The sequence below is a fragment of the Loxodonta africana genome, chromosome 9 (assembly GCF_030014295.1).
Source record: "Loxodonta africana isolate mLoxAfr1 chromosome 9, mLoxAfr1.hap2, whole genome shotgun sequence".
NCBI lineage: Eukaryota > Metazoa > Chordata > Mammalia > Proboscidea > Elephantidae > Loxodonta > Loxodonta africana.
In genome coordinates, this window is record NC_087350.1 from 95,173,160 (window position 1) to 95,185,354 (window position 12,195).

A 12,195-nucleotide genomic window follows, 5' to 3' on the forward strand; every position below is an offset into this window, starting at 1 on the left:
ATGGGGCAGTTCTACTCTATCTTATAGCATCGCTATGAGCCAGAATCGACTTGACAGCAATGGGTTTGATTTTTGGTTTTTATAATGATTACAAAGCTTTTCATCATATGGATATAACAAGATTTATCTAACCAGTCCCCTATTGTTGGATTCATAGGTTGTTTTTAAACAGTCTGCCATTGTAATAATGTTATAACAAATTTGCTTTGCTATTTTTTTTCTCTATTTCAGATTACTTCCTCAGGCTAGAATCCTGTATATTAAACTGCTTAGATAGGATACAAAACAATTTAAGATTGCTAATACATATTTTAAATTTAATTTTCTCAATTATTTGCATTTCTACTTGTGATTTTAAATTTAGTAGTCTGTATGGATTTTAATTTTTGCCCATCCATACCTTATAGGTACTGCTAAGTGTCTGATAAATATTACTCCATGAAAGACTGCTGTTTTTTTAAAAAAGCTTAATCTTGATTAAAACAAGTTTAACAAGCTTGACTAAATATTTTCAAAGCACATTGTGTTGAGTGAAACGTTATATATAACAAATAGTGAGAGTAATAGAAAATTGTTTTGGATGACTGGTCCATAATTGCCTCAAGGAAAGAAAGTATACAATGAAACAAGTTCGTTTGATTACTTCCTCAGTAAACACAATAGGGAAAGTAGAGAAAATAGTCTGTGAACACCATGAACAGAGAACAAGAAGACCTGAAGTGTAATGTTGGAGAAATGACAACTTTAGAAAATAAAAATAACAAAAGAGAACACCTAGAATAATGAGATACATGAGAGGCAAACATTCACTAGAGCTGGAGCCTTACTAAGTGTGCACAGAGATTAAGTAGCATATTTGATCTTCACCATGATTAACAAGTATTTCTTTGAGACTGTGGTGGTCCTGCTGTCCTCGTCCATGATCTTCTCCCTAGAACTGAAATTAGTTCACTTCCAACAAAGAATGAACAGAGAAAGTTTAAAACTCTTGAATACATTGTGGAGCTCTTCGATTCAGCAGTGTCTACCACATAGGGCAAACTTTGCACTTCCCCAGAAGTCTATGAATCCTCACCAGTACCATAAAGGACACGCAGTGGCCATTCTCCATGAGATGCTCCAGCAGATCTTCAACCTCTTCAGGACAAATCTTGTTCTGGGCAGTTGGGAGGAAAGACACATGGAGAAATTCCTCATTGAACTTTATGGACAGCTGGAACATCTAGAGACAGCACTCATGGGACTGGAAGCAGAACAAAAGAGTGGCTCCTTGGGTACGGAGAACCTTAGATTACAGGTTAAAATGTACTTTCAAAGGATCCATAACTACCTGGAAAACCAGAAATACAGCAGCTGTGCCTGGACCATTGTCCGAGTAGAAATCATTCGGTGCCTGTTCTTTGTTTTTAGGCTCACAGGAAAGCTGAGCCAATACAGAATGGACCCTTGAACCAGGTGAAGCATGACCTGACTGCAGGCTTTAAAGGCATAGAGTAGGTGGAGGGTGAGAGGGCTTCTCAGATGCTATTACCACCATTATTGTTTTTGTCCTAGGGTAGTAGTATTGTTTTGGTTATGTGTTTATATATTTATCTGTTTTAAGATTGTATATACTGACCACAGTTGTTTTTATTTTGTAATGTCACTGTATATTTTCTATTTTAAACTGTTTATAGGTTGAAATAGATTCACTAATACTTCATAATTTGTTCTTTAAATGGGTATATTATCATAAAAGTGAGTCAAGGAGATATGAAATATATCTCCCATGTAGTAACACTTTCCTTTACACAAACATCCATTCCAGTGATGTCTTTCTTTGCCAGAATTTGGAAGAAACAATGAGAAATATTAGTGATAATTTGCATTTCAGGAATTGAAAATATCATTATACATTGGATATTTATGTCACAAGTGACACAACAAAACTATGACCAAAGGGCGTGAATAGATAATTTCCAGGGGAAAGCAAACAAACAAATATATGAAATAAGGTTCACCCTCACTCATAACAGTAAAAATTAAAATTAAATCAGATACCATTTAAATAAAAAAATTTTTTATATTGGTAAAAGTCCAAAGTTTGATAAAAACACTTTTCTAAGGGCTTTGGGGAGGGCCATTCTTAAAATTTGCCCGAGCACTAAAAATTGGTACAATCACAGTGGAGGCAATTTGGTGCTATATAGCAAAATTACAGGTGCATATAGCCTTTGATTCATCAATTCTAGGTCTGGAAATGTATCCTGTAGAAATATTTGCACATGTATGAAATGACTTATGCACAATGTTATTCATTGCAACATTATTTATATTTTCAAAAGACAAGAAACCATCCAAATTCTTCTAATTAGAGGACAGTTAATGTATATCCACAAAAAAGAAAGCTGGAGAAAAGAATGAACAGACTCTTCCTGTAGTAAAAGTAGGCAAGGTGGGTATGTATAGAATGATACATTTTGAGTAAAAATGTAAAATTATTTTTATATCTGTGCTTGCATGTATAAGGATCCCTGGTTGCACAGTGGTTAAAGAGCTCGGCTGTTAACCAAAAGGTCAACGGTTCAAACCCACCAGCCGTTCCATGGGAATAAGATGTGGCAATCTGCCTCCGTAAAGATTTACAGCCTTAAAAAAAAAAAAAAAATAGTTTTTTTTTATAGGGCAGTTCTGCTCTGTCCTATAGGGTCCCTATGAGTTGACATCAACTCAACAGCAGTGGATTTTGTTTTGGTTAGGGGTGCTTGCTTGTGTATGAATTAATAAATAATGTATAAGAAATAACTAATAAATGACAATGATTACTTGTATTTGGTGGGAGGGTAGGGTGGGGTGGGGGAAGGGAAGTTAGGGAGGAAAACAGAGTAAGAGAATTTTTTCAGCATATTTTTGTATCTTAATTTTAAATCATGTGAATGTTATAAATTAAAATAATAAATTAACTTATATTTAACGAGTCACACTTATCAGAAATATGCATGAGGGAGTCTTGCTGGTGAAAGGAGGTATCAGGTGAAGGTTAGAAGGAACAAGGGATTGCACTAGCCTGCACTTGGTTGGGATGATTGGAGGGAGGTGGGTGGGAGAGAAGAGCGCCCCCTGGTCAGGAGAGAGGTTTCCTGTTCCTGGAAGATTCCGGCAATTAGAGAGCTTCAGCCAGGGGCTTTCGGAAATCATCATGGAACATATGTGGGCCAAAGAAACTGAAGTTCCCAAGGCTTGACGGCATTCCCAAATTTGTGTAATATTATCAGCAGAGCCATGGTCCAAAACCCTGGAGCTAATTCTACTATTTTATATCACGTACTGCTTCAGATTCATTCCATGTTTATAGATAAAAGTCATTATTAAAGGTAAAAGCTTGCCAAGGAAAAAAACAGATTTCAGTTCAATTTAATTAGTGTATCAGTCAGTAAGTATACTGATGGTTGTCTGATGCTTCCAGATTTGGTTTGAAAGGGAAGAGTAGAAGCTGAACAGGATCCTGAAGATGAGGTCAGGTTACCTGCAATAGTGAAAGGGGGCATGGAAGCAGGGGCAGAAGCTGGGCTGTCAGGAGGAAATCTGCCGACTTCACAATTTGGCCCTGGGGTTGACCTGTTTACCTTCAAATACAAAAGGAAGCAATGAAGTAGAAGGAGGAGAAATATTTATCACGCTTGACTGCAAATATAAGTCACTTTCCTTTTCATGGTCCATAGAAGTTCATTTTGTTTGTTCTTCCTTCTACCAGGGACTTTCCAGAACCAAATACTTCACTTAACATATTATTAAATTCTCAAATCAACCTCGCAAGATAGTTCCGTTATTACCCCCTTTTCCCAAGTAAGAAGAACAAAGCTTTAAAGGTGAAGTAACTTACTCAAAGTGATGCAGCAAGCATTCCCTACAGCTTAGTTCCCAGTTTTCTTCTCATTTGATACATTCCCTGAAGATAATCTTACACACCCATCACATCAACTACCAAAATTAAAAAATGACCTCCAGATTTATGCAACAAGTACAAACTTGTCCCTTGAACTTCACACTCTCATATTGAATCTCCTCCTAGACATTTCCTTTAGATGTTGCTTAGGTACCTCAGACATGATAATATACCCAAATTTCAGTTCATCAACATCTACCCCAGAGCCAAACCTGATTTGTCTCCTTTATTCCGTATTTCTGTGAACAACTAGAACAACCTAGTCACAGAGGCCAGAGACCTTGGCTCACCTCAGATTTCTCGCTCTTCATAGTCCTTATTGTCTGTGGGATTTTACTTTGGATAACCACAAAGATGTATTTAGAAACGATCTGCAAGAAATAGAAGCTCTATCAAGGCAGTACTAAAAGAGTGAAGGAAATTGTAGCTTATCCATCCCTAAAAAATTCTAATTTAAAAATACCTGGATTACTGACTAGAAAAAAAAAAAGGACGACAGGTATGATGGCTAATTTTACGTATGAACTTGGCTAGGCTATGGTGTCCAGTGTCTGGCCAAACAGTAATCTAAGTGTTGCTATGACAATATTTACATGTGATTAACATTTAAAGATTTGGCTTAAGTAAAGCAGCTTACCCTGCACAATGTGGGTGGGCTTCATCCAGTCAGTCGAAGGCCTTAAGAGCAAAAACTGAGGTTTCTCGAGGGAGAACGATTCGACCTCAAGACTTACATAGACATCCTGCGCGAGTTTCCAGCCTGCCACCTGGCCTACTGATTTTGGTCTTGCCAGACTCTACAATCATGTGAGCAAATTCCTTAAAATCTATCTGTCTGTCTGCCTGCCTGCCTGCCTGCCTGCCTGTGTGTCTATTCTAAGCCCTCTCTTGGAATCTCCTCCTTTAGTGAAGTGAATCTTTTATCCCAGATTTTCTTCCTCTCCCTTGGGGGCTGCCTATATCCAATGACTGGTAGGTGTGGAGTTATAAAAGTTCCACCCCTTCATTCCACTTCTGAAGGATCATCCTAGTTTCAGAGCTCACTCTGTGGTTGGCTAAGGCCATTTCGTGACTACACTGTAGCTCAACTTCTCCCTCTGCTCAATATTCCTGCCTTCTCTTCCCACAAGTGTTGATCCCATAGCACTCTCCAACAAACTCCTTCAACATGAATCTTTGTTTCAGAGTGCTTTCCCTGATCTCCAGTAGCATAGCATAAAACCCGTTACCGAAGAGTCAATTCCAACTCATAGCGACCCTATAGGAGAGAGTAGAACTGCCCCGTAGAGTTTCCAAGGAGCGCCTGGTGGATTCGAGCTGCTGACCTTTTGGTTAGCAGCCATAGTACTTAACTACTATGCCACCAGGGTTTCCATAGCATAGCATACAGGCCTTCAGTTTTGGGACCCAGAATGTCAAAGCTCACCTTGGCCAGTTACATACTCTCTTCTTTATATGTGTTAATATCTTGTTTTATTTTTCATTTACAATTTTACCCTTCACAGAAAACTTTTGTAGTCTGATGTGTCTGAATCTATCTACCTCCCAGAACACAACTTTTAACATGTCACAAACAACATTGCACTTTAATAGATTATTCTCTTTCTTCCAACTAGAGTATGGCCTACTTCATGGTAGGGACATGTCTTTTTAATTTCTTTACCTAGCACAGTATTCAACACATAACAGGGACAATCTCAGTCTTGAATAAACAGAGAAATTTTAAAAATATAGCATTAGAGGAAAGAAGGGATAAATCAGTACCATATCACTGTGGTATGTGACATGTCACCATATGATATATGTCATGGATTGAGTTGTGTACCCTAAAGATATGTGTATCAATTTGGCTAGGCCATGATTCCCAGTGTTGTGTGATTGTCCACCATTTTGTAATCTGATGTGATTTTCCTGTGTTGTAAATCCTATCTCTATGGTGTTAACGAGATGGGATTGGCAGCAGTTGTGCTGATGAAGCAGGACTCAATCTACGGGATTGGATTGTGTCTTGAGCCAATCTCTTTTGAGATATAGGGGAAAGAGGCAAGCAGGGAGACATGGGGACCTCATACCACCAAGAAACAGGAGTGAGGGGAGTAGCACATCCTTCGGACCCAGAATCACTGTGCTGAGAAGCTCTCTGATGGGGGAAGACTGATGATAAGGACCTTCCTCTAGAGCTGACAGAGAAGCCTTCCCCTGAAGCTGACACCCTGAAATTGGACTTCTAGCCCCCTAGACTGTGAAAGAATACATTTCTCTTTGTTAAAGCCATCCACTTGTATTTCTGCTATAGCAGCACTAGATGACTAAGACAATATACCATGTGACATGATCTTAGACATGTGAGGAGAATCTGTCTAGAAATGCGAAAATCTTGTTTACGTATGTCTGATAAGAGGTTAAGCTTTTATTTTTGTTTTTCAGCCTCACCACTCTTCCTGGATGGACCATTTGGACTTCTTGGAGTCAAAAATGAAGTATCTATATTTCTCTAATGTATGGTCAGGTCTTCAACTGCCAAGTAGTATAGAAACCACTGGCACTAACCTGAGTTCCAATAGGACTTATTTTGGCTCTGCTTTTTAAATAATTAATATTTTGAAAAAAATTATGAAAGCAACACATGCAAATGGTGTAAACTGCTCAACTTTATAGTTTTATAAAGTATATTACACTTCCAGGTGTTCTGTTCAGAGCACACTTCTCCTGTTACTGGTTTACGTAGGTGGCCACACTGGACTAGTTTTTCTACCAGCTAGTAGGTAAGACTTGGTGCCAATTTTCCTCATTTTTTCAGATTGTAATTGTTGTTGTTGTTGTTAGGTGTTGTCAAGTCAGTTCCGACTCATTGCGACCCTATGTACAACAGAATGAAACACTGCCTGGTCCTGAAAAGTCCTCACAATTGTTATGCTTCAGCCTGTTGTTGCAGCCACTGTGTCAATCCATCTCATTGAGGGTCTTCTTTTTTGCTTTTACTAAGCATGAAGTCCTTCTCCAGTGACTGGTCCCACCTGATAACATGTCCAAAGTACATGAGATGAAGTTTCACCATCCTTGCTTCTGATGGGCATTCTGGCTGTACTTCTTCCAAGACAGATTTGTTCGTTCTTCTGGCAGTCCATGGTATTTTCGATATTCTTCACCAGCACCATAATTCAAAGACATCAACTCTTTGGATGAATTGTATACTTGAAACATAAGGGTAGCAAAAGATAAAGAACAAGTATTTAGGCTTAAGTAGCCAGAGTCGCATAGCAAGTATGCAGGGAAGGGACCATACAACAGAAATAGTCCCATGGGTTTCCCTTTAATGTCCAAAGAAACCAGCTTCTTAGCAGGAGGCATGAAAACCTGTTCATCCAGTTTTTAGGCAGTGAAGTTGGAGATATGTACATGTTGGACGCAGTAATGTTTAGTTAGAACAAAGGACAGAGTTCCCTTGACCAATGTATCATGTAACATTTGTCTTAGATAAGAGTACTAAATTAAGTGTGGATTATTTTAATGAAATTTATTACAAGTTTCAATATAAGCCTTATATTGAATAGTATATTAAATAAGATATACCTCCCTGGGGGAAAATTAATTATTCTAAATAGCAGAAATTCACATGGATTCATATCAGATGAACACAGTGGGTGTTCAATTTGTGTAAAAATATTTGGGATAAAAATACAGTTAATTTGAGATTATTGAGAATTGGATTCTTAGCTGGTATATTATTCAGTATATCAGATTTTATTTGTTCATTTATTTGTTTAGAGCCCCTGGTGTCACAGTGGTTAAAGCGCTTGGCTGCTAACCAATAGGTTGGCAGTTTGAACTCATTAGTCGCTCTGAGGGAGAAAGATGTGGCAGTTACTTCAGTAAAGATTTACATCCTTGAAAGCTCTATGGGGCCACTATGAGTCAGAATTGACTGGAGAGCAGTGGACTTGTTTATTTATTTATAACAACCCCTAATCCGATCTCACTCCTTGTGAGGGATGAATGAGTGGAGGAGAAAAAAGCTGCATAGAAATGGGAAGGAAATAAACATATTTCCAGAGCAAATGGTTTAATTACAGGAGAATTACCTCAAAGGAGCCAAGTTCTGTCTAGTAGAGGGAGAGGAGAAGGAATACACTCTCTGTGAGTAAGGTAGAGATTAGGGGCTCAAATGAATAAAATAAAAAATCCCCAAAATGCCTCTGGCCAAGTGGATTTTGACTGATTAGAGATTAAAAGGACAAAGGAGAGGAGCTTGAACACTTTAAGGTTTCAGTTGTAGCGCCCTGCAAGAAAAGTGTCTCAGAAGATCCAGAGAAAAGATGTTAGAGATTCCACTAATGGGGCCATATTGTAGGTTCTGGGCACAAGTTTCCTTGGAGCACAAGCTGTGGTAGAATCCATTTAGACAGAGGCATTTTAGGGGTCATTTTGATTATTTTATTTATTCAACTCTTTGTTCCCTATCCCACCCAGGGGAAGGTAATTCCACCTTCCAGTTTTCCTATACTGGCAGAACATGGACACTGGAAGGTATTTCTCCTGTTATCTTACCGTTTACTCTAAAAATATGTTGATTTCCTTCTCATTGTTATCTAGCCTCTTTCTCCTCTACCCATCCCTCACTCACAAAGTGAAAGAATGGATGAGGATCTTTTACTAAAAATTGCCTGCTACACAGACTACTACACAAACTAAAACTTTAATTCTGAATACACTCAAATTAAATCCATTTTTTAAAAACTGTGCTTTAAGTGAAAGTTTACAGTTCAAGGTAGTTTCTCATAAAAAACTTATACACACATTGTTATGTGACCCTAATTGATCTCCCTATAATTTGACAGCACACTTCTCCATTCTACCCAGGATTTCCTGTGTCCGTTCAACCAGCTCCTATCCCTTTCTGCCTTCTCATCTTGCCTCTGGACAGGAGCTGCCCATTTAGTCTCTTGTATCTACTTGAGCTAAGAAGCACACTCTTCACAAGTATCTTTTTATGTCTCGTTGTCCAATCTAATCGTTGTCTGAAGAGTTGACTTCGGGCATGGTTATAGTTTTGGGCTAACAGAGAGTCTGATGGCCATGTCTTCTGGGGTCCCTCCAGTCTCAGTCAGATCATTAAGTCTGGTCTTTTTACTGGCATTTGAGTTCTGCACCCCACTTTTCTCCTGCTCCTTCAGGGACTCTTTGTTGCACTCCCTGTCAGGGCAGTCATTGGTGGTAGCTGGCACCATCTAGTTCCTGTCTCAGGCTTATGGAGTCTCGGGTTCTGTCTCTTGGGCTAATATTTTCCTTGTGTCTTTGGTGTCCTTAATTCTCCTTTGCTCCACGTGGGTTGGGACCAACTGATGCATCTTAGATGGCCACTTGCCAGGTTTGAAGACCCCAGACGCCACTTACCAAAGTGGAATGCAGAATATGTTCTTAATAAACTTTGTTATGCCAATTGACCTAGATATCCCCTGAAAACATAGTCCTCAGGCCCCTGCCCTGGCTACACTGTCCCTTGAAGTGTTTGGTTGTATTCAGGAAACTTCTTAGCTTTTGGTTTAGTCCAGTTGTGCTGACTTCCCCTGTATTGTGTGTTGTCCTTCCCTTCACCTAAGATAATTCTTGTATACTATTAGGGAATACCCCTTTCACTCCCTCCTCACCCTCATAACCATCAAAGAATGTTTTCTTCTGTATTTAAACATTTTAGTGAGGTCTTATAATAGTGGTCTCATACATTATTTGTCCTTTTGCAATTAATTTCACTCAGCATAATGCCTTCCAGATTCATCCATGTTATGTTTTGCAGATTCATCATTGTTCTTTATCATTGCTAAACCCATTTTTATTCCCAAATATTTTCACACAGCTTAATAACTTACCTTGTTCATCTGAGAGAAATCCAAATGATTTTCTGTTATTTAGAGTCATTAAAAGGATAGACTTTCTCTTTTTTTCCCCCAGAGATGTATTCCTTATTTAGTATAAGGCTTACATTCTATTTGAACTTGAACTTAATTTCACTAAAACAATGCACACTTAGCACTGTTATCTAGACAAAAGTTGCATGATATACTGGTCAGTGGAACACTGTCCTTTGATCCACCCAAACCTTGCTATACCTTTCCCAACACGTACACATCTCCACCTTCGCTGGTTAAAATCTGAATGTACAGGTTTTCATACTCTGACTAAGAAGCTGGTTTATTTTGACATTGAAGGGAAACCTGTAGGACCATTTCTGTGTTAGTCATATTTCTCCAGAAAAACAGAACCAACAGTATCTATATACTGACACACACAGAAAGAGATTTTAACGAATTGTCTCATGTAATTGTGGGAGCTGGCAGGTCTGAAATCCACAGGTCAAGCTGGAAACTCTGGCAGTCTTTAGTCCAAAATCCTTAGGCTAGGCAAACTGGAAGCTCAAGGAGGATATCTATGTTACAGTCTGGAGGCAAAATCCTTCCATAAACTGACTGAAGTCTGGGAATTGATTGAGGAGCTGTGACTCTTTGTTTTGGTGATTCAAGTTAGACTTACGTTCACTTGACCTAGATCTCTTCCACTTATGCAGATCAAACAAGACTTCCCACCTATTTCACTTCTAGGCACACCAAGATCAACTAGCCAATACTATAGGTCTCTGAGAGCCAGACCATTCTGATTACTGCCTTGACTCTGTGTAGGAAGCTCAGGTCCAAAGGACACACTCTGCTCCCTGCACTGCTTTTTTGGCGGTATGACATCCCCATGTCTTTCTGCTTGCTTTTCTCTTTCATATCTCAAAAAAGATTGGCTTAAGACACTATCTAATCTTGTCGATCTTGTCAATATAACTGTCACTAATCCATCTCATTACATCATAGTGATAGGATTTACAACACATAGGGAAATCACATCAGATGACAAAATGGTAGACAATCGTACAATACTGGGAACCATGACCTAGCCAAGTTGACAGATATTTTTGGGGGGCAAAATTCAATCCATGACATTTGACACTTTGGCCCCCCAAGATTTATGTCCTTGCCACATGTAAAACATGTAACCAATGCCACAAAACAATATGTGTACTAATTGTTTAATGAGAAGCTAGTTTGTCCTGTAAACCTTAATCTAAAGTGATATAAAAAAATAAGGAAAAAAACAATGATTTTAAATACATCAAACATTTCAAATGTTCCTGTTTTGTGCCAATTCATCCGTTCTTTGAAAACGATTCTCAGAAAACACATTGCAAACACAGGAACAAATATATACACAGAGATGTTAACCCACATTCTTCTCCAGGTACCACTTTATTTCACTCCTCCATTTCACAGAAACACAAGAAAAGAAAACTTCCCAAAATAATTTTCTAGACACAATGTCCCTAGTTACCCTTCTTGTGTTTCCTCTTCAACCTACTCCCATCTGGTTTCTGCCCCATGAATTCTGCTATACCAGAGCCTACTAAAGTCACCACTGGTGCCTCTTTTTAGATCTACTGGGACAGTTCAGATTTCTTCCATGAGAAGCACTCCTCTGTGTTTTAAATGTCATCCCTTTATTCATCTTTCACCCGCATTTTCTCATATTTGTCCTTTTAACTGTACTGGCCACTCCACCTCAGTGTGCTTTGCAGACTCTCCTCTTCCTTACCTTTACATGTTGAAGGTGATGATATTAACTTTTAGGTACTCTTCTCATTGTACATTCTATTCATGAATAACCACATCCATCCCATACCTCATTACAATGAAGACTGTCGTATTCATTCTTCTATCCATGGCATTTGTTGTTTATTCTAGACTCATAGACACAATTGCCAATAAGACTTCTGCACTTACATGTCTTAGGAAGAACACCTGCTATTTTTTTCCTTCCCTGAATCACGCATGCCTAAAATTTCTGGTATGCGAACATCATTTTCTTTTACTTCTCTTTGTAGTGTTTAATATATTTGAAATTAACTAATAATTAGTACTGTTTTCATGTCTCTTTCCCTGTAAGATGGAAAGTTCCAACACAGCAGGAATTGTGTTTGCTTAATTCACCTGTGTGTTTCTATGACAATTGCACAGTCTGCCATGTAGATGCTCAATTTATACGTATGGTATAAATAAATGAATGGCAAATTAATTTCACCACTCATTCCTCAGGTTAGTTTATAAAACCAGAATATGGATTTTGTTTGTAAAATTTTTTTTTAAATTTTAAAAATTAACAAATTCAAGAAGTTTTCTTTGAAAAGAATTTAATAAATAAAACAAATTGCAAATTTAATAAAATGGAAAGGTGAA

The 12,195-nt window shown here is 38.3% G+C and overlaps 1 protein-coding gene across 1 annotated transcript; it reads left to right on the forward strand.

Moving 5' to 3' along the window:
• Positions 1–497: 497 nt before the first annotated feature.
• IFNE (interferon epsilon) lies at positions 498–1,503 on the forward strand. The gene has a single exon (XM_010587899.3). The coding sequence runs from the start codon at positions 869–871 to the stop codon at positions 1,448–1,450; it is 582 nt and encodes a 193-aa protein (XP_010586201.1). The 5' UTR covers positions 498–868; the 3' UTR covers positions 1,451–1,503.
• The last annotated feature ends 10,692 nt before the right edge of the window (positions 1,504–12,195 follow it).